Source organism: Acomys minous (genome assembly GCF_964271855.1).
Source record: "Acomys minous genome assembly, chromosome: 4".
Lineage (NCBI taxonomy): Eukaryota > Metazoa > Chordata > Mammalia > Rodentia > Muridae > Acomys > Acomys minous.
Genome location: NC_140486.1, coordinates 17775956 through 17801230, shown reverse-complemented (window position 1 = coordinate 17801230; position 25275 = coordinate 17775956). Strand labels below are relative to the sequence as shown.

Here is a 25275-nt window from a genome sequence, read left to right as displayed (position 1 = left end):
TACGTGATTCCTAAAACAGTTCAACACTAGTCTTAACTACCCAAAGTAACTATTATTTCTCCATCTAAAATTTAGAGAATTTACCTAGCTATCAAAGCAAGAGAGCAGGAAATAAGATCAGATGGCAGTCAGTACCGGCGTTCAAAGTCAAGTATTCAACTGAGAAACAACAAAAAGGAATCCGTAACTTTGCAGGCTGATGGAGGAGGATTGGCAGTTGAAGGCCAGCCTCGGCTACAGAACATGACAGCCTCAAGAAAGAAAAAAAGATCCAATAATTACAAAATATAAACAACTATTAGAGCCTAAGATAGAGCTTATGTCCAAATGTAGTATCACTAATGAAAAAAAAAAGTTCTTATATAAGCTACAATCAACACCCTACTCATCTCAGGTGTGTAGGCATTTTTTAATTATTCCAAGAAACAGTGCCGTAAGAAGGCTGAGTGTACAAAGGAAAAGAACTCTAGGCACCACAATAGAGCACATTTCAAACTGTACTATCATCTTCAGGAAAGCAACGACCAGAAGAGGAAAACAAAATGTAAACAAGACGTAAACAACAGGTGTTGGAAAGACGGAACATTCAAAAAGTAGTAAGATTTCCATAATGCTACTTTATTTGCAAAATAGATGTTTGTTCAAGTTTCATTATATGCATATAGTTTCACATATATCCAACACACACACACACACCAAAACAAACATGCAGCACGCATTTTACGGAAGCTTGTATAGCACTGCATCATCTTGTATAACAAGTGAAAACTGCAACTTAAGCAATGCGAAAGCTAGATTATAACGCCAGTAATCACCAAGCTATGTGGAAAGCAATTCTGATGCTGGCATAGCACTGCTCTGTTTGGAACCCTAAACAATGTCACTTACTTACAAAGTTACAGGGACGTTTTCCCATGATCGTTCTGCTTCAAGTTTATCGAGGGAGCAAGGACTATCATCCTTTTCCACAGGCTGTGGTAAGTCTTTAGTAGCTGGCTTGAGATTCTTCTTAGCCTTCAGGATAAGCAATTCAATTTTGTCACCTAATTTTAGAAACACTCTTTAGGAAAAAAAAATAGAAATCTCAAAACATCTCACAGTCAAGAGGAAGAATACTTGAAATGTGCAAGTGTATGATAGAAAATTAGGAAAAGTGTGGTAATTTAAGCAAAGGAAACGGAAGAGAACTTCTATAGCTTTAAAATGCTAAAGATCACACATATTCTAAAAGGTTACTACTTCATAAAACTTCTGCAGAATATATGAAATTTTAACACATCCTTTGTTTTAAAATAAAAAACTAAAAACAAAATATTACCACAGAATGGCTTTTGGGATTGTCCTGGGAGAAGTGGATTCTCACACGGATATTTATATTCATGAACTAATCCTTTATACTCACTGAAGGAATCTGTAAAGTTTGAAGGTTCAAAGGAATATTTAAAACAATCTACTTTATTTGTAAGCTGAGTAGTTCTTTGTGTCTGGTAACTATGTATAGGGGAACATTCATCTTCATGAAATAACTTATAAACCCTTTGACCATTTTCATCAGGTAGCAAGTCTTGATTGTGGAGCCAAATTGGATATTTAAAATCAGGTATACTAGTTACCCCTGAGACATTGAGGTCAGATTTCTGGCTAGTGAGCCATCGTGGATAATTCTTTTCAGGACTGTGCTCCAAACTGTCCTTGAAAGATGATTCTTTAGGAAAAGATAAAGATGATTCCAACACACATTTATTATTTCTAGTCATAGGTTTTGGGGTTCTGGGCCTACGACATTTCTTCCCATTTACATTTGTAAATACATCAGGAGTAACTACATTATCCTTGCTCTTGGAAGTAGAGTCTACATGAAAACTCGGATTCTTTTTAATATTCGATGAATCCCATCTTCCACTGTATTTCTTGTTTTTCTTGCTTGGTCGGTGACCAGGTGTAACATAAGTGAAGGAAAAGCATCCATCTGCTGGAAGTCTTAACAAATCATCCGTTGTTAAGCTAATGGAGTCCATGTCATTAATAATCTCTCTTCTATAGCATAAGGGGTAAAAGTGCTGTTTGTGATCAAGATTGTCAAAAGCTGAAAAAGAAGCATAGGGTTTTTAAAAATCATATATAAATATAACAGTTAACAGTAAATGAGAATTAAAAATTTAAGAATCTTTCTTGTGCTTTCCCTTTATCATTACTTTTGAATGGAAACACTAAAGGCTTTGGTGAGTCTTTAGCAGACTGCTTGAGATTCTTCTTAGCCTTCAGGATAAGTTAGTAAGCATAACACATGCTTTTTACATACCTCCTCTGTTTTTCATTTCTGTATGTATCACTAGTCAGCTAGTTTTGTGAATACTTTCAACTTACTGTTTCAACTTTTTCCACGCAAACATTCCTTTCACATAAATACAATCACAGTAAAGCTGATTAGTGAAAACTGGCTACAGCACAGAGACAAATGTACAATTAAACCAGGTGGAAAACAGCGTGCTTTCTCTCCTATCCACTTTGCCATGGCATAGCCACAGAGAATGCTATCCAGTTCTAGAACAGAGCACCACAGCCTTCCCACTCTACACTATTCTGCTAGTATTCAGTACAGAATTTACCAACAACTCAGTTTTCCAGACTGTCTTCAGGACAAGCTGTGAGTATATTGTGATCATTGTTCCATAGAATCCAGATAATAAAAAATAAAACTCCTACCTCACCAGCTGGAATTAAGCAAATATAAGCTCAGAAAGGTAGGGATTATTCAATAGCTTGTTAAGACCACAACATCAGTACCTTTCCATCATGCCACAGAAAAATGGCACTTACCACTGTTAATTATATTTATCTGTGTCCTCTCCAAGGACAAAGATCGTAGCAAAAACTCCCAGGATCATGACAAATATACAATATATTTTACAAAATAGCAAGGCCAGTAATACAAGTTATTTTTATCCCCAAATAACAAAAAGATCCAACTCTTTCTAAGGCACATCTCTCAAACATATTAAACCATTGGACACAAAAGAATGCAAGAAAGCATAAAAAACAAAGCATACCACTGTTTGGCTTCCCCACACAGCTGGAGAATTCAGGCTTATTACCAGACGCTCCATCAGTGTTTACATGGCCAGTGTTTGAACTAGGATGTTCTCTGCTTAGATCAAAATCATCAATATAGGCCTGCAGCGCCTCCGAGGCAGAGCCGTAGAGCCTGTCCTTGTAGCGGAAAGAGCCACTGGAGCTGGAGGAAGTACTACTTAGGCTGCAGCCCGCCAGGAGAGAAGATACTGAAGATTCCCGGGAACAAACTCTGTGCTTTGAGTTTGATTTGGCCATAGCTTTCTCAAAATGAGTTGTGCATTTCCTTTAAATACTGCAATAAAAAACAGAATGTGACAGAGCCAATGAATAATGGCTACAAGCAATAAAAAGTATTACATATGTAAATGAAGTTTTTCATTAATTAGTTATTGATGATATTCCTATTTAAGCACTGAAAGTTTTCTATTATCCTTACTGTTAGTCATTTCATGAATGATTTAGAAAAAAATTTGAACATGTGCTTAGAAATACACATACAAAAACTATCTGAGAATATACATGGAAAATCAAGGAAAAGGTATTCACATTTTCTAAAGTCCTAAAAATTATTATGGACAGTCCTTCCTTATTTTTGTGCTATAATCTATGACATCACAATATATAACATTTTCCAGTAAAATAGTATTTTTAAGTCCTATAGGCCTATGGCCAAGCATTACAGATAGCTGGCAGTCAATTTTTAAGCTATCCAGTAAAGCATTAGAAACAAGAAGGAACAAGGAATTATATCTTCTTTTAATACTCTAAGCACCAATGTACAATGTTAGCCAAATCTTTCCCCCCCAAAAAATAACTTTAGAAAACAACTAATATCTACAAAAAACAAAACCAAAAAACAAAACCTAAACTGCAAATTTTATTTCTGAATGGGCTAGCTATCAGCCATTAAAACATATGTTAAGGATCTCCTCTTACCCTTTATTTTTTATATCCTCAGTACTTTTATTCCTTTTTAATTTTTTAAATCTTATTTTGTGTATGGGTGTTGTGTCTACATGTATGCCTGTGTGCCATATGTGTGCCTGCTGCCCAGGAGGTCAAAAAAGAGCTCCTGAAACTGCAACTACTGACAGCTGTGAGTCAACATGTGGGCGCTGGGCATTAAACCTGGGTGCTCTAGAGCAGCCGGTACTTTTAACCGCTGCATTTTCCAGCTCCTGTATTTTTCATTCTTGAATAGACTCAGCTCACCTTCATAAGAAAGCACAACTGATTTGGAAATTCATTTCATGTATTCAACTTTCTGTTTTCCTATTTGAAATTGAAGACTCTTTAGCATAGCACTAATATCTACATTTGTAAACAAGAAGTAACAGGATAGACGGCTTTTAGGCAAGGAATAACAGTCATTGAGAATTGAAGGATTTTCTGTACTAAAAAAATTCACAGATAGGATGTGACACATTACAATGCTGCAACATCAGTATGTCCAATTCTGGCTATAACTTTGGAAAAAATTTTTTTGCTTAATGTAACATTAGCTGTGTCTAATTTGACTTTAAAATATAATATATTTTCTATCAAAGAAGAGATAGGGCTGTAGCAGCTCCTGCCTGTATTCCTAGCACTCAGGGGCTGAGGGAGGAGGTAGCATTAGTTAGTGACGGCAGAATGAAAGCTTCTCCATTCCTCAACGCTCTGCAATTGGTTTTTCTCTAAAGAATAACTAGACAAAGTGAATTTTGTGCTTTCTTTATCCTTCTTATGAACCTTTAAATTAGCTTAACTAAATCCACTTGGAGAGCATTTTATGTCTTATCAGAACACAAAATAGGCTGCCAATTTCACTTCACAAAACCTGAAGAACAAGCAACATCTTCAAAGGGAAGGCTGTTGGATTTAGTTCTCTGAGTGGCTGAGACTTACCTCCATTTACATGACAAAAAATCCGAAAGTCTTACTGATAGTCTGTGCAGAGAGAGACTAGTTTAAGAAACCCCACGGCCAGCCCTGCTTCCAACTATGATCAGCATACTTTAACTGTTTGACTCCCTCCCTCCCATTTCGGTCACAGGACTGGTCCCAATTACATACATTTTAAGTAAATCCCATATATCTTACCATTGCCTTCGCAAGCGCTTCCGTTTGGATCTCCAAAATCAAATCCATCGTGCTGAATGATAAAATGGGAACAGAATATTTTCAACCACCTCGATTCAAAGCACAAGGCTGCTGTTGTCCAAAGCGCGCAAAAGGGTCACTCTGGAAGTTGGGAGCAACTCTTGGAAACCGCTGCTCAGAGCGTTCTAAATGCTGGAAGAAAGCCGAGGCTGGTTTATTCTGCCAAGGGGAGCGTCGATGGATCTGGAACACTGATTTTGGCAGGCGGTGGGCTGCAGAAAGTCGGCCCGTCCGCGTGTGCTGGGGGTCGTGTTCCGGCTCCCGGGGGACAGCATCCCTGTGTGGACGCAGACATGGCCTTTGAGAACCTCCACCCAGCAGCAGCCGAGGCGGCCGCGGACGCCGCGTGACAACGCCCCCCGAGCCCTCAGGGCCCTGCCCTGCACCCGCAGTCCCGAACTTCGTGGGGACCGCTCGGGTCACCGCACCCCGGGACACCCCTCCTCTATTTCCATAGAGTTCCCCCCCCTTGGGAGGGTCTTCCTTCCCCGTCCTGCCGCCGCCCATCGCCAACATCCAGCTGTGGAAGGATGCTGCGCTCCCCGCACACCACTCACCGGGACACTTTCTACAGTCTCCGCCGAAAGCCGAAGCCCTTCGCAAACCGGACGGGCCGACGAGGCATCCCCGAGCGTGGCACCGCCCTCCTCAAGACCGCTATTTCCTCCGCCGCCCCGCGCTTGCATTCAAACCGACCCAACATGGCGCCAGCCCCGGGGCGCATGCGTAGCGCTCGGCGAGGGGGAGGTGCTGCGGAGGCTGGAGAGCCCCGCGAGGAGTTCAGAGGTCAAAGGGCGTGGAGGGGCGTTAGGTCGCCATCCCTCAGGGGAGGTGGGGATTCTTCCTTGTCTTCTTTCTCTCTGAGTTGGATGGGAACCACCCCTCATCCCGGCCACTGCTCTTCTCGGCCACTCAGCGGCGCACAGTTGGCAGGCTGGGCTTCCCGGGCAGTGAGAGGGAACCATGCAGTAGGAGACTTGGAGGCGCCCTCTGTGGCAAGTCCCTTCCCTTGAGAGCCAGATTGAAAGCCCAAGTCTTTCCCAGTGAGCATTGCGTGGCTTCAGAGCAACACCAACCCCACCCCACCCCTACCCAAAGATAGGGACCAGTTCAGCCAAGGGCACTCTGCCCGCCAAGTCCTCCCTCAGAAACATCCCCATCCTGACCCTCCTAGGCTTCCACTCATCTCAAACAGGCCGCAGATTCGGGACTTGGGAAGAAAGTTGGACAGGCCTGTGGATGGGATATAACAAACTCTTCGGGGACCTTGATTTCCCAGGAAAGAATCCGTGATCCAACACGGATTCGGAACCCAGTCAGGCAGCACAGAAAGAGGGAAATTATACAAACATAAAGATCACTAACTTGTGTGAACCTGTCTAGCAGGTTAGGACAGGATGTGAGGTGAAAAGAATCAAGTTGCAACCAAGTGCTATACCAAAAAAGATGCTGTCTCCGCATTGATCAACGTTTGTGTTTCACTGACTCTATGGCTGAAGGCATCCTTTACTTCTGCGCCAATACGTCCCAGTTCATCCAGTGTTAACTCAACAGGTAACAGAACTCTAACTCACCTGTCTCCTGTACCCTCTCTACCCTTCTGAACGGTACCTTCCCATTTCTCTCAGCACATGAAATAGGAAGATGCTATAAAATAGAATTAAGTAGTTCATTAAGCACATATCTATTATGGAAATGTGAAGTGATTCTAAAATAATGATACAACCCACGTGGAAACTTACAGCTAATGATAAGTGCCAATAATTGTGAGATTTCTAGATCAGTAGCTAAATCACTGATAACTAAAAGCCTGTATTTTGTGCTAGGACAAGCCCATTTTGGAGAACAGCCAAACAGTGTCTACAGAATGACCTTTAAAAAGACTAGATTTTTGTTTAATACACCTAAATTCCATCTAGGTATCTTTTAAAGGTCATTCATAAACAATACCTTCAAAGTGTCTTGGCTTTGTGATGTAGCTCAGTGGCAGAACACTTGCTTAAGTTGATAAATTCAATCATCACAATGGAAGAAACAATAGTTCTTGCAAACTGCCTGGCAGTGGTTTGAATAAGAAAGGGTCTGTAGGCTCAGATGTTTGAGTACTTGCTCTCCAGTTGGCAGAACTCTTTGGGAAGAGCTACAAACTACAAGGTGTGGCCTTGATAGAGGAGCTGTGCCACTGGGAGGGGGGGGCTTCCATCTTGCAAATCAAGATGTAAGCTCTCGGTGCTCTTGATGCCGTGCCTTTGCTCTGTCACATGGACTCTGATCCTCTGAAACCGTAAACCCCAAATTAAACGCTTTCTTTTATAAGTGGCCTTGGTCACGGTGTTTTATCACAACAATAGGAAAGTACGACATTATTTCCACCCCGAGGGATATGTTTTCAGTCAAGATACAAAGTGTTAAGGGAGGACATTGTGGAGAATTTATAAAATATGTTGACCCAAGTTATGGATCAAAATAGTCTTGCATTGTTGCCTTACAGGTTAACAGATATGGAGATCGCCAACAGGATTTGGAGGATGGTGTCATGGGGCGCGAAGGTTTGAGAAAGGTAAAGGAACCAGCACTTCTCTAGGAAAGTGAGTCCAGGACTCTCTAATATTGTACTGTGGCTTTTCCAATACAAAAGATAGTGCCTAGGTATTGTGCCTTTCTAGGAAAGCAAGCAAGCGTCAGGTGAGAGCTAAGGATCTTCTAAATGTTATGATATTTATGCTTTAAGTTGTAGGCCTGGCACTGTGGCACACGCCTGTAATCCCAACACTAGGGGAGGCAGAGGCAGGTGGATCTCTGTAAGTTCAAGTCCACCCTGATGTACAAAGTGAATCCAGGACAGTCAAGACAGAAAAAAAAACCTGTCTCAAAACAAAAACAGCAACAACAACAAAAGATGTGTTAAGGTGCTTGGAGGCAGTTATTTGAAGAACATTTTAGTGATGTTTATAACTGTTCATAAGAAACTAACCTGTTGACCACCCTGAACAAACTCCTCACTGCTTCAAGCATTTTTGCATAGACTAACTCTCTTAACCATTAGGGACCTCTACGAGCATCATTATCTCCTTTCTATAAATGTTAGCAGTTGAAATTCAGAGCCTAGGCATTTGACCAGCTTGTAGTGTCAGAGTCAGGATTTGAACCCACATGTCACTGTGTTCCTCATAACATCTCCAGCTCCTCCTAACTGAAAACAGAAGGATGGGCTGAAGGGCCGTGATATGCCAGCTTCTGAAACATTCACAACAAAGTATCTTAGTTGGTTTTGCTATACTTACTGCTACTGTACTGAGTCCCTTTGGGGTACTACTACGTATTATCATAGCTAGGTGGCTTATAAAGAGCAAAAGTTTATTTCTCACACTTGTGGAGGCCGTAAGTCTGACCAGCACACGGTAATGCTTGGTCAGAGCACTTTTCTGGACTGCAGACTGTTGCCTTATAGCTGTGTCCTCAGGGCAGAGAGGACAAATAAGGTGCCTGCAGGCTCTTATAAAGACACTGGTCTTATGCACGAAGTCTCTGCCCTCAGGACCTAATATCCACCCAGTTTCAGTCTGTCAATGTGGAGGAAGGAAACAGTCGTTTGCAGTGCTTAGTTAAACTGAATTGCTTTGGATAGGATCTTGTCTGAGCTGTTGACATTTAAGCAAAGGATCCACCAAACCGTAATCTCTCACGGACTTTCCAAGGAGAGGGAACAGTAAGGACAAAGGCCTTGAGATAGGGCATTTCTTGGTTGTATTTGAAGACTATCTAGGAGTTTGATATGACTGTGGCTGAGTGGACAAGAAGACAGCTAATGGGAGTATACGTGACAAGGAAGCCAGATATGGCCTCAGCCACCCACTTATACATGGCTAATGTCAAGAACACATGATGAACAGACTATGACACATCACAAAGAAAACAAGAACGTTGTAGACATAATGGCTTATTGAGAGAGCATGCCATGCCCTGGGCATTCATTTAACACATTTAGGGCTTTATTTAACATTTTGACTCTACAGGATGTTATGTATAATCTAATTTTATATCAAGAACAAAGAAGAAATACTTCATACCACGCTTCACACTGGCCAGGGATCTGATGCCACCCAGGGGATTTCAAGGTCTGGTGTCGTACACATTTTCATATTTTCTCATTTAAAGAAAGAGGTGTGTGAGTGCAGGTGATGAAATAATTATTGTGTATCACTAAATGACAAATATTGTTTAAAAAATAGCATGAAAGTGTACTATAGCACGACTATAGTACCAACTATTTGAGAGTCTGGGGCAGAAGAGTGGCTTCAGTTTATGAGTTCAAGACCAGATTTTGCAATATGGATTTTGTTGTTGTTTATATGATTATATTTTACCATCTTTCTTTTTAAATTTTCACAGGTAGATGGACTATAAGGCAATTGCCCAACAAACTGCTGAACAAGTTTTAGCTTACAATCAAGATCTGTCTGGCTGGAAAGTGGTTAAAACTTCAGTAAGAAAACAAGCATTTTCGAAGCGTTTATTTCTCAATGAAAGTTTACTGTAAAGACATTTTAAAATAATATGTCCTTTTATAAGCAAAAAAAAATCATAGTTTTGCATTTGTTTTGTTCTCAGTTTGTTTGGTTTTCCCGTATCTGACAGTTAATTTATTTCTGGATTTTATTCCCCTTTGAGAAAAAGGTAACTGTTTCCAGCAAGGCCTCTAGAATATTCCTCGGCAATCTGTGAGTACATTTTCCCATTTACAGTCACTGTTTTCAATTCAATGGCATTACCAAATCTGGAAGTAAATACCACTTTATTAACCACAATAAACTACAGCCAAGGCTAACATAGAGAGACCCTGTCTCGAACAAAAGAAAACAAAACAAAACAAAACAAATTATTTCATACTCACCAGGAGATGATGCATGAAATCATGTGATTTTTATAAAGCAGAGTACTCATGTATTGTGCAACAATTTCCAGACCTGAATATAGTCACGAAGTAAATTAATCTCTTCTGCAGATCTACAGCATAGAGCACTTCCCTAGCATGGACAGGGCCCGGAGATTGGTCCCTAGCACCAGAAAACAATGTATATACACACAAAACCATCCTTCTGATTGACTAGGAAAGGAAAGCTCTGCAGAAGCACACTGACGTTCTTGGCTGGCCTTAGCATTAGATTTATTTTATTTTGTTTTTTTCAATATTAGTATTTTTATGATGTTTGGAATCATTCACTTTTCTCTCAAATGCCTGTCAACTTTCTCTCTTATTCATAAGTGCAGGTTTTTCCCTATAATTGATGGGTTAGACTGTTTTAAACACTAAAAGTGACTGTGCTGACATATCTTAAGGTTTCCTTTTTCCTTTTTTTTATTTTTTATTTTTTAGGAGATCATGACCAAATTCTAGACTTTGTACATTTGGCTGAGAGTAGGGTTTTATGGTTGTTGTTTATTTTTCATCTTACTAAAGTTTACCTGTATTTGTATGCCAATGTTCGTGAGTTTGTTGTTTGGTTTTGGAGATAGGTCTCACTAACTTTTTCTTCTTTAGCCTCCTGCACGCCATTTTTTTAAATTGATAGGTAAGGATGGAGTTAGTTTCTCTCCTTCATTTTAATAAGTACCAAGAAAATAATTCTTCTTGTTGTTGCCTAGGCAATAGATGACCCTAATAGTGGCACTTTCCAAAACTAAACCAGGGGTGGGGGAGGTACACCAGGGAAATAAACATATTGGTCAGCTTGACCCAATGTACAATACCTTAGGAAGAGAGTCTCAGGGGAGGCTTTCCTAGATCAGGCTGGGGATTGTCTTGCCAACTGGATACAGAAAAACTCTGGCCACTGTGGGCAGCACCATTCTTCTAGCCAGCTTTGGGCATGGAAATGGTTTTCTTTGTCGGTGCATTATGGCAGGTATTTTGACTAGGTACAGCAATTATGATCTGTCTTTTGGAGTCTGAAGGACATCAGCCCCATTCCTGCTTGCTGCCGTGGTTTGGATGGAAACCCCAACACTTGTTCTGATGGCCTGCCTCTGTGTATCTCTTGGCCCTTCTCTTTCCCAACTCATGAGATACTTCCTTTGTTCTGTACATTGGTATTTTAACTATAATGAATCAGGGAGCTTCTTCTCTGGTTCTGTTTGGTTTCTTTCTGCCTCTTGAACCTGCTATGGTTTTATTAAGAATATGTTATATGCCTTTTGCAGGAAAGTCTTCTCCTTTGTGCCTTTTAATTCATATGCTTGCCTTTTCATGACATCCCAAAGGACTTGCATAATCCATTCATACATTTTTAAACTTTTATCATTGACCTTGATTGAATGATCCAATTCCTGTATTTTATCTTCATACCCTGACATTTTCTCTTTCACATACAGCCAAAGATTTCAACAGTACTTTTTATTTACTTATTGTGTTTTCATTTCTATCATCATTTTGATTCAAGTTTTCCTCAGAATTTTTCTTTATTAAATTCTTTCTTTCATGTTATGATTTGATTTCATTGTTTCATTCAGCTGTCAATATCCTCTTGGTAAATACGGGAGTCCTCTTTGAGTTGTTTTACCATATATATAGTCACTCTTTTAAATTTTGTATCTGGAATTTCACTGAAGTCATTTAATTGGGGATTATTACTATGGGATGTTAGTAATGTTAGGCAGAGTCAGGTTGTCTTGGCTTCCTGTTATGTTTTCACACTGGGATCTACCTATCTTGAATTAGAGCATTGGTTGAAATTTCTGTTGTTGCTCTCCTCCTTCAGTCCGCCTTTCATCTGTTCAGAGACCTTTATATGCAGTGTTTGGGTGAAGACTAGATTGTAGTTGTAGTGATGTTTTTATCTGTTAGACTGAGGTGCTCCAACACAGGGCTTTTCCATCTGAGTCTGCCCTTGTGGGTTAAACATTATCTGCAGCACAAGTCACTATCCAATAGTTAACCCACTCTGAAAATAGACTAGCAAAACAGCTCTTGTTAAATATTAATTTGAGGAGTTGAGGGACCCCAGTAGTACTGTGTATACTAATATGTTAGTATGAGGAAAGGCGAAGAAAAAGAGGTAATCAATGACAATGAGACCAGTGTGGGCATTATGTCATTAGATGGGAAGTTGAGGAGAAAGGCATACACAGCAGGGAGAATAGTTGCAGTAAAGGAAAAATGGTATAGGTTTGTGAATAAATACTTCCCAGCTATCATAAACCAGGCCAGCCTCTGAGCTTGAGAGGAGACCTAACAGTAAGAGGAGGACAGCAAAAGAGAAAGGAGTCAAAAAGAAAAAGAAGGGATAGTAAAAGGTTCAAGCAATAGGTGGCAGTATTGTCCTGCTGCAGGGCCTACTGAACTGACGTAGCTAAGGAACACAATAGTAGGGAATGAGGGCTGGGGGCAGTTATATATGAAATCTTTCTCACAGGGTTAGGAGCAGCTGGTGGCCGTATGGTGCCCAATCATTGCTTAGTTCCACACCTCCTCTCCTTTTTATTACATGTTTGTGTTTCTTCTCGTGAAAGACACTGCTCAGTTTGTTGGTTCATTTATTGACTGGGCAGGGAAGGTTTTGGTGTTTAATTTTTTACAATCTTTTCCACAGTGTAGGTATTAACAGTTTGAAATATAGCTGGCCACAGTTCTCTCACTCTGTGGGCTGCTGTTCACTCAGCTGGCTTCCTTTGCTGTGCAGGAGCGTTTTAATTGGCATGACGTCTTATGGCTATTTGCTTTGCTGTTAGGGTTCTCTTCAGAAGTTTGCTTCCTACACCTGTGCCCTGGAGTGTTTTCCTTTGCCACTTTCAAAGTTTTGTGTCTTGCATTAGACTTTTTAATCTAGTTTGAATTGATTTTTGTACAAGATGAGGCATACAAACTCAATTTCTTTCTTCTGCAGGTTAATACTCTGTTTTTCCAGCACCATTTATTTAAAAATGCTATCTTTTTCCAACTATATATTTTGATTAATTTTATTAATTTAGATTTTATTACTCTTGGTTAGTTTGGCTAAGAGTTGGTAAATTTTCTTCTTTTCAAACAACCAACTCAACTGATAATAACTCTCTGTATTGCTCTTTGGAGCGGTGACTCTGGGTTGCTGAGCCATTCATATTTGCTAGTGAATTTCAAGGGGTACTTCCTCGTCTTCTCTTGCACTGGGTGCTCCCATGGTGCATGGGTTAGGTCACTGTCTACTGTGGACTGTAGAAGACAAGAGGATTATAAGCATCAGTGTTCTCTCAATTTCAGATGTGCCTAGCCCTCCTCTGTCACCTACCTGAGCTCTGCTGCAGGCGGTTGAGCAGATTTGCATTCCCGGGCAGGTGCAGCACTTCCCTCTGCAGTCAAGAGCACGAAGCTAGCCCGCTAACTCTCTTTTTAGTAAGGATGTATTTTAAAACAGACTAGAGAAAGGTCGTAGAGTAGGTTTCTGTTAGCTTCTCAGTGTTACCCTGCTACAGCCACCACCACCTGTCAGGCTGTGTGAATGACTCCCATCTCTGTTCTTGCTCAGCCACACCCCATTGTTCACCCAGTGCCCAAGGCAGGGTCTGAAAATATAATTGAGTTTTTTCACTCTCCTGTATAATGTCCTTTAAAGGATATTTTTTCCACATCTAAATAAATCCAAACAGTTTATCTTGACCTCAGAGTCACTCTCAGCCTCATTTCCTATTATCATTCTCTTTCTCCTTTTATTACATCCACAAGACGTGTGTTGCCAAATACTGTGTACTTAGCCACAAAGCCTTCACAGCTGAGGAAGGGCTATTTTGTTTGGATGTTGGTTGGTTGGTTGGTTGGTTGGTTTGTCTTGGCATACATCCCCCCATATCTCTCCACAGTTAATGTCAGTCTTCATTGTCAGGTTCTCAGCTTCACTATCTCATCTTCAGAGTGACCTTTCTTGCCCACCAGGCCAATTGTCCTGCATATAAACACTCAGTCCCTGTTTAACTGTTCTGCTGTTGGAACCTTCAAAGGTGACACTATATGGAATTTATTTTTTAATTCATTATATATGTCTTACTAGAATATGAAGTGTATGAATGGGAACTTGAGTAGGAACGAGCCTAGAAATAAGTCACCCTTGTGTTTTGTGGTATCCCTACACCAGAACATAGGCACATGGTAACTATTTACTTAGTAAGTGTATGGGCTTTTGTTATATTGCTTTCCGAACAGAAAGTTAAAGATACTGCATTATAAAAAGTAGTCTATATATTTTGTTAGCATTTGTGCCTTTTGTTAATAATTTATTCCCCGAAAAGAACCTTTGGTGGTTAATGTTGAGTGCTTGGTTTTATTTTATGCCTCAGGAGAACAGCACATCTGTGTTCAGAACACCTTCCTTTCCTGCCCTCGACCACACATCCCTCTAACGTATGTCAGGCATTCATCAAATAAAATGTTAATTTATCTCACAATATGATAGCATTACTGCTCACCCCTTTCAGGTGAATAAAGGCCTACAGGTGACGATCCCCAGGGCACCTACATTGTAATAGTGAAACAAACCCTTTTAGAAGCCAGGATTTTGCTTCAAAGGCTACCTGTATTGTCTTAGTCATTATTTCTTCTGAATCCTAAAAGTATCCATGGAATAACTGAGGCACACTGTCCAGAGAAGGCATCACAGAGGACTGAGGCACACTGTCCAGGGAAGGCATCTACAGAGGACTGAGGCACACTGTCCAGGGAAGGCATCTACAGAGGACTGAGGCACACTGTCCAGGGAAGGCATCTACAGAGGACTGAGGCACACTGTCCAGGGAAGGCATCTACAGAGGACTGAGGCACACTGTCCAGGGAAGCCATCTACAGAGGACTGAGGCACACTGTCCAGAGAAGCCATCTACAGAGAACCTTTTCTGCATTAACATTTCATGCTTATTCCCTGTGCACGTTTCCTTCCTATCAGCTATTATGTTTTGTTCTGATGATCATTACCAATACATTCAATCCTTTCTTAAACGTCTGAAGAAGGCACATGAGATATCTGTCTATCTTATAACTAACAGTATTCAGATTCAAATGAGTTTTAAAATTGTATAACAACAAAAGTGATGGATAAAGTTGCTGTGACCGAAGTGAAAAGCCCTGACTTAGCATAGTATGCATCCTGATTTAGCACCTTCCTAAGCATAAGTCCTAAAGCATCTCCTTATCAAAACCATTCCCAGGGCTGGAGAGGGCCACAGTCTTTATGAGCACTTGCTGCTCCTCCAGAGGACCAACATACACCTTCGAGCTCTCACATCAGGTAGCTCAGTTCACAGGTACCTTTCACATCAGTTCTCAGAGATCCCATGTCCTCTGCCTCTGTGGGCATCTGCATAGGGCACATAAACTCAGGCAGGCACACACACGTAAATAGAAATAATAAACAATCATTCACATAGTGTCAATAAGATCATTGGAACCGTATCATTTAAACTCCACTGCCTTCCCACCTTATGAATAATTTATAGAACAAAAGTTAGGTGATTCAGTGGTAAGTTGTATAGCACCCTTTCAAAACTAGAATTTGGGGCTTGAACTCGGTCATTTCGCAGATTTTTTCTATCATTATTTCACAAGAAAAAGAATCACTATCATTAATGTCAACAGTTCAATAGTATCTTATAATATTGTTGTAAATAATTGTAAAACAGACTTCCAACTCTCCCCCAAAAAGCGCTGACACAGTGTTTCCCTCTTCACCCTTTATATCCCTGTGATCTCTAGTTTGTCCACTTTTGCCATTCTTTCCAATAGGGCCTGGACAATATGTCGCTGTCCACCAAATAAAGTACATAAAGGTAGACAGTATATCCAACCCAGTTTGTTTGGTGTCACTTGGTGGGAGGCTGTTAAGAGACTGTGTTAGCCATCATCAGTAATTACATCTCAGAAAGGACTGCTTTATGAAAGGTATACATAGGTATTATTAGGTTAGAAACACAAAAAGTGAAGTCACTATCAGAGTTTACAGTCTTCCCACAGAGAGGCATTAAATAAAGGAAGGACAGTCTGAGGCAGTATGTGCAAACTGTCAGCTGGAGAGATCACCTTCTGCTTATAGTGGATTTGGATCAGGTTTTCCCCCATCATTTAATCTCTTAATGGATAACAACATCACACAAGGGTTAAAGGTCACTGTCTCTAAAAAATGTAGTTACAGCATAGACCATCAGGGCCTAACACATGCTGGGAAAGTTCTCTACCTTTGAGCGGTGTCCTCAAACTGTCTACTTTTTGAGATAGGGTCCCACTAAGTTGCCCAGTCTGGTCTTGAACTCACCTTCCGGCCTAGATAGAAATTATATATGCTGATTCTTCTGCCTGATTAGCCCCTCAAGTAGCTGAGATTACTGGTCTCTGCCACCAGACCTGCCTAGAAAATCAAACTTTGAAATAATTGCTGCAATGCTTATTTAAGTAAGCTATGCTAGTTCCCACCCAATATAATGTATTGAGCAAAAGTACTTGAAATATTGTATAAAAATCCCCTTATAGAGCATGTATCTAAAGACTCTGAAGCACAAGTTCTGTGCTTAGACTTAGATCTCATCCCCATGACTTTACATATATGCAAAGACTAGAAAGAATCCAAAATAAAAAGAGTTTTAGGTCCCAAGTGTTGTAGCTGTGGGGTACTCCGCTTCACCATTGCTGGTTTACTGTTGCTTGCTATCTTTACTGCCAATAGTAGTATGTCTTCCGCTTAAGCTAGTTTTTAATTTTCTTTTCTTTGGTCACCATAGGTATCGTATTGAAGGGATAATCCCAGAATCAACAGCTAAGCTCTCTGATTTCCTCTACCAACCCGAGAACAGAGTAACATGGGACAAATCCTTGAAAGGGTACAATGTCATACACAAGATTGATTCGGTAATTTGATATTTAATAGTAAATAATTGTTTACTGTATTACTTATTTTTTAATGTCTTAGGAATTAAGGTTTTTAAACTAATATTGAATATATGTCTTATAGATAAAAAAAATAGCTGCTTTTGTGCTAATTACAGAGTTGGGGACTGAACTAAGGGCCATTTGCATGCTTCGCAAACACTATCTCTGAAACACACACACACACACACACACACACACACACACACACACACACATATACATACACCACTAATGCTGTTAAAATTTGTTTGAGACCACATCCTGCCCAAGCTGCTTTCAACCTCAGTTTTCTGAGTGACAGAATTATGAGCCTGGACTATCACACTTAACTGAAGATATGAAACTGAAAATGAAGACTCAAAGTCAAATGAAAAACTAAAAAGAAAAGCCAGTAGAATGTATCATATAGAAGATAGAATAGCAGAGCACAAGGATAAGATAGAAAAAATGAATCAATCAGTTAAAAAATAATTTGTAAGTGTAAATGGAACATTTGAGATCGATCTCCTTCAAATTATGGGCACAGTAGGAGGATACCATGCCAAAGGCCTGGAAAATATTTTCAATGAAATCATAGAAGAAAATTTCCCAAATATAAGTAAAGAGATGGCCACCCCAACAAAAGAGCCACATAGAATACCAAATAGAATCAGAAGAGAAACACTCCCTATAGTATTATAGTATTTTAGTTAAAGCACTAGGTACATGGTGGGGGGGGGGGGAAGGCAGGTAAGCAATGCCTTTGATCTTTTCGATATTTGAGCAGTCAGCTTGAGAAACAATGTGCTTCACTAATGAAAACAGACATGAGAAGTTTTCATTCACCATCGTGTAGCACTGACCATAAGGGTCCATTAACATTTCAGAAATGTCTGCTGTTTTTGCAAGTCAGTAGGAAAGAATGCTACATTTGGCACTTTTTAAAAAGCAGACCAAGGTCATGTGGCTTGCCCAAGACTCCTATAGCAAATATGTGATACAAGCCAGACTTTAGACCCAGTTCCTGCCCCTTCCAGTCAGTGCTTCATAGTACCTCTAAATAATGTCATTATTTCCCTCTTCCTTTTCACATTTATAACATTCACCTCCAGGCATGTTCACAGCCTGTTATGCAGTCCATGGATGAGGAAAGATTGTCACTCTTGGAGACATATATACAATACAATGGACAAATTAGGTAAACAGTGGTGTATAATTATGTACCAGGAGAATAGGGTATCTTAACTCACAGGCAACATGAGAACAGATTAAATAGCCACAGGCTACAGGGGAAGCAGGCTAAGGTGTTGTGTAGCAGTTTTCTCAAGTTAAAGCCTTCCATCTTGGAAATTTCTTGATATGTAGAATGTAAAAAGGGAAACTGTACAGGCTATTTTATGATAGACTGTTTACAAGGAAGTGAAACAACAGGGTGCTCTTAGGGGAAGCGGAACATTACATCCTTTAGGGAAGTTCCATTAAGACGGGAAGTAAACAACTCAAAATGGCTTCAGGAAGTCCCTGAAAGTGACCAGATTCACTAGGCTCCTCCTCCTCATGATTTTATGAGTAGTAAAGACTGCTGAGAGTCTCTCAGACAAGCAAACAACCTGGAAAAAAGCAGAAAACTGTGCAACTGCCTGGAAGAAACCAGGACCAGCTGAGCTGCCTAGAAGAGGCAGAGATAAACTGAGCCACCTGCAAAAGACACTCTCAAACTCTGAGCTGCCGGCAGGCTATGCAGTGAGCTCCAGGCTTCCAGCTTTTATGAGCTGTAATTCAATACTGGGGTGGGCTTTGGTAGTGCAACTATCTTTGAGTTATTTCTGCTCCTGTAAGTAACCCTAATAAAACTCACTAGCTCACTGACGTGGACTTTGGTAGATCCCTTATGGTGGTCTGTCACGGGTTCCCTTTCTGAAATGAATAGACCTGTGTTTTATGTCTCCCCAGGAAAACTCTGTCATGCAACATAGGCCAGCAGAGAGCTGAAATCACTGACAGGGACAAGGAGTGACCATGGGCCCATTTAGTGAGGATGGCTGTTGGACGCTGGGAAATCTTATCTGAAGGCACAGAGCTAGAAGAATGTGTAGTTAAGCCAATCTAAATCCAGTTTCACCAGGTGGCTTTAACACTGGTCTTTAATTTTAGGCCTTATTTTCAGAGTATTTTCCCTACCCAACATATACTGACAGAACAGGGCTTTAGGGAAATCAGAGAGCCCAGATTCTGAACTTCTAGCTGTGTGTCTAGTTTCATCAGATGGGCCTTGCCTTCTCCATCTACAAATAGAAAGAAAAGATGATCTTCATGTTCCTTGCTAAACATATGTGCTCATAATTGTGCTCTAATATCTTTTAACACTGAGAATACAGGCTATGCACAATGATTTGTGACACTTCTTTTAAACCTTATTTTTCCCCCAAAGACAGGGGGGGAAACATACATGATGAAGTACTTTGGGGAGCAATAAGTCACTTCCGTTAAGTAACTCCTGCAGTCTTTATGGTTTGGTTTCTTGCAGGACACATTTATATGCCACACCATTACACAAAGTTTCGCCATGGGCTCCATTTCCTCCAGAGACTTTATCGACTTGGTGTACATCAAGCACTACGAAGGGAACACAGACATTATCAGTAGTAAGTCAAGACCTTTTGCCCATATCTTAGAATTACTGTGTGTCATTAGGACTCTTGCCTTTAATCATTAGTATTAAGAGTTTAGATGAAACTATATTTCCTTTTCCTGTTTGTTTATTCAGTGCCACCCAAAAGCTTGTTGGCTACACTGGCCACGCATTTTATCTAACCCACAGTGCTGTGTAGACAAGTCTCTCTTGGACGTTTGCAGTCTCAACTGTGGACTCAGTACAGATAGATGACTGTAAGCTACAACGTCAGTGTGTACATTTTTTAATCAGATGAAAGAAAACCACACACACACACACACACACACACACACACACACACACACACACATACACACACACACACAATTTTATGCTTGGCTTGTTTAAAAAATAGGCATATAAATAATTGTTACACTATTGAGTATAAAATATGAAGATAGTAAATACTGCTGGATTGATCTTTCCTTAAATGTGCTTATCTCTTCTACAGAATGCAAATTCTGATGTAACCCTACCCTGCTCTGCACTAATGTGACTCTGTAAAATGCATTTGTTAACATGTGTCCCTTACTCAAAGCCTCCTCACACCACAAGGGCTTCCAGTCTGAAAGCTTAAAGGCATGTATGGTGAAAGCACTTTGGCAGTGTAATGGCTAAGATCTCACTTTTCCTCTCGAATCTGATTTAATCCTATAATTTCTGTTTCCTCTACCTTAAGCCACTCACAGGTAGACAGTGAGGCTGTGTACTACTTCCCAGCATTTACCATAGGATGACTCTAGTTCTCTACTTCACAGACAGAACCTCTCTCAGGCCTCCGTCTCACAGCAATGCTCTGGGTCTTACAGAAGATCACTAAAGACGCACGTTCGCAGTGTGCACACGCTTTAATCATTGTTTTCAGGGGTACAGCACATAGGATGTTTTTACAGCCTACTACTGTACAAATTTTTGCCTCTTCTGGATTATATCTGTAATTTTCCACATTTTAAAAGCAAGCCATTTCTTACTAGTCAGAGGGAAGGTAAAATAACAGTTTTAGCTCAGTGACACAGCGCTAGCAGAGCCATGTGAGGCCCTAAGCTCCACCCCAGCGTAGCAAGATAAGTAAATAAAGAAATGAGAATGTGTCAGGTCGGGGGGATGGAGCATGTTTTAGTGTCAGCACCTAGGGCACAGGGGCAGGAGGATCTCTGTGAATTTGAGGTCAGCCTTGTCTACATAGTGAGTTACAAGCCAATCAGGACTATATATTGAGACTCTGTCTAAAAAAACTGATAAACAAGGCATCATACAAGTTTAAACTGGCAACTAAAATAGCCATTCGTATTGTGCAGCAACAAAACTAAATTTTTTGTAAGAAATTTCCAGTGAATAAATTTTCTGTGAATAGTCAGTATTGTTTTTAGTGTTTTTAAGCTCACCTTTCTTTGAACTACATATTTTGTGTGCATAATCTCACTGTTAAAGTGGAAGTTTCCAGAAATTAAGCAGTGAAAATATTGACTTACATACCTAATGAGCTACTAGGTTTTAAAATCCAGTCTTTGTGATTTTCAAAATCATGTCTCACTAACAAGTCATGCTCTTTGCTAACCTGTAGCAGATTTCTAAAAAGAAAGAGAAGTAGACTCTCCATATTTTAAATGGAAAAAAATACTTGATTATTACTTCTGGTAGTACCATCAGGCCAGTATCACAGGCTCGGTCTAGAAAGTGGTTCCCATGGAGGGTTCACCAGCCACATTCCCGCTCTTCACCTGATGATTCACTTTGCATTTTGCATAGACTTCATTAAATCCTTTAGGAAAATCCATATTCTCTGGCTGTGGCAAAAGTCGTATATTTTAAACTATTTTTAGAAAATATATAATTATCACAAATCATAATCACCTCCCTCTCTTTGCTGCAGTGTGCATAGCATGCCGCATAATTAATTACTAAGGCAAATTCTACATTTTAATTACCCTTTGAAATTAGTACATGGAATTAACAGAAGTAGGCATTTAAAGTGTCTAAGTACTTCAGCTACTTCATGGAGAATAAAAGTATTAACAAAAGTCAGTGATCCCTGGCCTCGATAAAACAATCTCTTTATGCTGTGTTCTTTTGTTTCGAACTTCAGAAAGTAGTTAAATGATACTTTTAAAAAGTTTTTCTTGTATAAAAATATACAAGCATCTTTAGAAATACAAGTAGAGATATATGTACACTGTAAAACTAGCATTAACATTGAAGTCAAATGCTATCACATTTTAACATTATGCTCCTAGAAATAAGTTTCTGTCCTTGTGACTTGGGTCTCATGTCACCTTTTTAAATCACAGCTAACAGTGTGGACTTCCCGGGCTATCCTCCAAGCTCACATTATATCCGTGGTTATAACCATCCCTCTGGCTATGTCTGCTCACCTCTGAAAGAGTAAGTGTTATTCGTACATGTTTATTTTAACAAGATTTCTCACTTGAACATACGATTTACTTCACTTACCAATAGAAATACGTACCAGCATATTTTATTGGAAGACAAAAACTGTCCCTAGAAGCAATTTTTAAAATAACTTTTAAAAATATTTTTGCTATAAATATAATAATAAAAATATATTGAGGTTTCTGGGCATAATAAAGCACACATATTTTCTCATAGCTAATCCTTCCATGATGTTTGTGTTTCTCCACTATAAATTAAGGAAATTTTAAGCATATGCATATTTGAGGGACACTAAGTGGGCTTAGTAGGGTGCATGTGAAACAATAATTGAAGAAGAGGTCATTGCGAAGTAGTGGCAGTGGGGAGAAGGGCATGGGAGGAGCCCGTGGGGCAGAGGAGGAAATGATGGAGGTACAGTACTCCTGTGTTCTCATGAAGAATTTGAAAACAAAACCAACAATTTAAATTAAAAAGTAAAATAAAATTCCCTGACATTATAGCACACATTTTATGTTTTACCCTGAGCCTGACATCACTGGCTTAAAGAATGTAACTACAAAATGAGACATCCTATGTATATTCAGATTAAAAACTGCCAAAATCAGAGGTGAGGTACTGCCAGCAGGTGGTTACCTGAAGGACAAATGGTAGTCTAAAACAGATTCAGTAAAAGCACGAATTGCATTGAATTGGAGTAGATGTATACATGCATATATATCACCTGCTAAACTCATTTATTATAATTTATGCTAAATTATTTCTTCTTAAATAACAAAATTGACACATAAATGAGCATAAAAGTTTTAATGGTGAAACATAAGCTTATACGAGAGAAATATATTTTTAGATTTAGCCCTATTTTCTCTAATGCTTTTTCTACTGAACTGAAGAACTTAATTACGGCCTATTTTGCACGTCATTGGACTGTCATTGCTGCACATAGTCGTTATAGGAGGAAGGTGCAGTCTTCCCACTTTTTTGTCAATTTTGCATCTGTGGCCAAGATCTTAGGATCCCTGGCAGAACAAAACAGGTGAGTTGGTGCTCCAAATGAATGAGGAGCATCAGCTCTCAGTAGCAACTCTTACGGTCTTGATGACTGTGTAGGGCCGAGTCTGCCTGCCATCCTGCTGCGTCAGTGTTAAGTCCCATTTACACAGACTGGAGAAAGGTGCTGACAGAAACCAAGGTTCCTTATCTCTTCCCACCCAGTCTAACGTTCTAGACAACAGGCATATGAACTCGAGCTATAAAACATACTGTCCATACTGAATTAGTCTCCAGAAGCAGCAGAAAGCCTTTATGACATGTGTGACCCCATAGTAAACTCAAGTAGAGCTTTAATAGACTCTGGACTCTTCACAGGGCTACGCAGAAATGGTGACATTCCTACAATCAGTTACTGCAATTTTAAAATCATTATGTGAAACTCTATCTGCTTCCATAATTTTCAAGCTGATACAGAATTTTACATAGACAAACTTTGTAGTATATCCTAAATATTGATGTACTTAAATGGAACTGTAGCCCTTATAAATGAATTCAATAGAATTTATACACCATAAATAACTTGAATCCACCACTGCACTGCTCATTTCAAAATGCATTAAAGCCCTCACCACTTTATTGGTTGGAACTTTTGTTTCACTCCTTTTTTTTCCTTGAATTTGCATTTAAATTTTTTCCTTTCACATGATAGCTTGCAGTTTTACATTTTTAAAATCACATTATAATTTTCTATAAAAGATAATATGAATTAAAGTTCTCAAATGTATATTTTCTGTAACCATAGTATCTAAGGATTAAAACTACACATGTAGCTGAATATGGCAATATAAACCTGTAACCCTAGAACTTGGGAGGTGGAAGCAGGAGGATTGCCACGATGAGCTCAAGGTCAGCCTAGGTTGCATACTGAGTTCAGGGCCAGCCTGGGTTGCATACTGAGTTCAGGGCCAGCCTAGGTTGCATACTGAGTTCAGGGCCAGCCTGGGTTGCATACTGAGTTCAGGGCCAGCCTGGGTTGCATACCGAGTTCAGGGCCAGCCTGGGTTGCATACTGAGTTCAGGGCCAGCCTGGGTTGCATACTGAGTTCAGGGCCAGCCTGAGATGCATTCCAGGAAAGGGGAATTAATAAAAGTAGTTATATAAATATAATGTTGGATTGGCTTCTCCAATTTTGATATGATGGTTTTCATTTTATCTTATTATATTTAATTTTGTTATGTTTTGTTGTTAACTCCTAGAAGCCTGTTCTTTTTTAATGAGAGACATAAAAGGGACTGGATCCAGATGGGGGGGGGGGTGGGAGGAGCAGAAGAAGGGGAAACTGTATTCAGATTATATTGTATGAAAAAAGAATCTGTTTAATAAAAAGGGAAAATATAAATATATTTCATTGGAAAAACTGCACATATACAGGAACATATGTATATAATTTTCATTTCCCTGTTTATTCCATTTTTAATCAAGGCAGGCATTGTATTTCTTATTAAGTAAATAATTTACATATATAAAGGTACTACATAAAGCTTATAAATGCTACACAAACATGATTAGAACAGGTGTGCAGAGAAAAGAAAAGGTATGCATTCTGAGGGTTGTGTGTCCGCTCAAAGGATCAAATAAATAACAAATGGAAGGGGTACTCAAACTAAAATTTTAATATATTTTCTGTAGAATTTTTATTTTATAAGGGTGTGACCTCAGGTTATTCTCCTGTTTTCCCCTTTAGTTAACTCTCTTGTCATATGCATTATGGAGAGAATCAGAGAGAATTAATTTAAGAATCTTACCCTCTATAAACTTGCCATTTCATAAGATTAAATTAAGAATGCCTCATCTTTTGTAACTCTTCATTCGCTTACAGAAACCCAGCATACTCCAAGCTAGTGATGTTTGTCCAGACAGAAATGAGAGGAAAATTGCCCCCATCGATAGTTGAGAAATCTATGCCTTCCAACTTAGTGACCTTCTTCCTCAATGCAAAAGATGGCATAAAATCATACAGAAATCCACCAGCACGGGGACGGCACCATGCACACTCATCAGTGCCCAGAAAGAAATAAAGCCATTATTCTGCCATTAAACCATAGAGATTTCAGACAGCAAAACTGCTAATAAGTGTAGTTT

At 39.7% G+C, this 25275-nt stretch overlaps 2 protein-coding genes across 18 annotated transcripts in view; one reads left to right on the top strand and one right to left on the bottom strand.

The window, feature by feature from the left end:
* LOC311596326 (lung adenoma susceptibility protein 2) overlaps nt 1-5916 on the bottom strand; it is an 18110-nt gene extending 12194 nt beyond the window's left edge. For 4 of the 7 annotated variants that reach the window (XM_084779578.1, XM_084779580.1, XM_084779582.1 and 1 more), the window contains exons 1-5: nt 5775-5913; nt 5158-5494; nt 3051-3367; nt 1319-2086; nt 893-1043 (exon numbers count right to left, since the gene is read on the bottom strand). In XM_084779578.1, the coding sequence (XP_084635704.1) occupies nt 893-1043; nt 1319-2086; nt 3051-3330 (1199 nt within the window). In that variant the 5' untranslated portion in view covers nt 3331-3367; nt 5158-5494; nt 5775-5913. Of the gene's footprint in view, nt 1-888; nt 1044-1318; nt 2087-3050; nt 3368-5157; nt 5495-5774 lie in introns of all 7 variants that reach the window. The other 3 variants (XM_084779579.1, XM_084779581.1, XM_084779584.1) reach the window with 3 other exon arrangements.
* Nucleotides 2624-25275, top strand: STARD6 (StAR related lipid transfer domain containing 6). 11 transcript variants are annotated; one of them, XM_084779593.1, is made up of 9 exons: nt 2624-2647; nt 6604-6771; nt 7709-7777; nt 9610-9703; nt 14238-14335; nt 16951-17077; nt 19605-19722; nt 22040-22133; nt 25013-25274. In XM_084779593.1, the coding sequence occupies exons 4-9, from the start codon at nt 9614-9616 to the stop codon at nt 25209-25211; spliced, it is 726 nt and encodes a 241-aa protein (XP_084635719.1). In that variant the 5' UTR covers nt 2624-2647; nt 6604-6771; nt 7709-7777; nt 9610-9613; the 3' UTR covers nt 25212-25274. The 11 variants fall into 11 exon arrangements, with proteins under 11 accessions (XP_084635719.1, XP_084635712.1, XP_084635722.1 ...); XM_084779586.1 differs by lacking the exon at nt 2624-2647 and adding an exon at nt 5915-6048; XM_084779596.1 differs by lacking the exons at nt 2624-2647; nt 14238-14335 and adding exons at nt 5915-6048; nt 9889-9938 and having other exon boundaries at nt 25013-25270.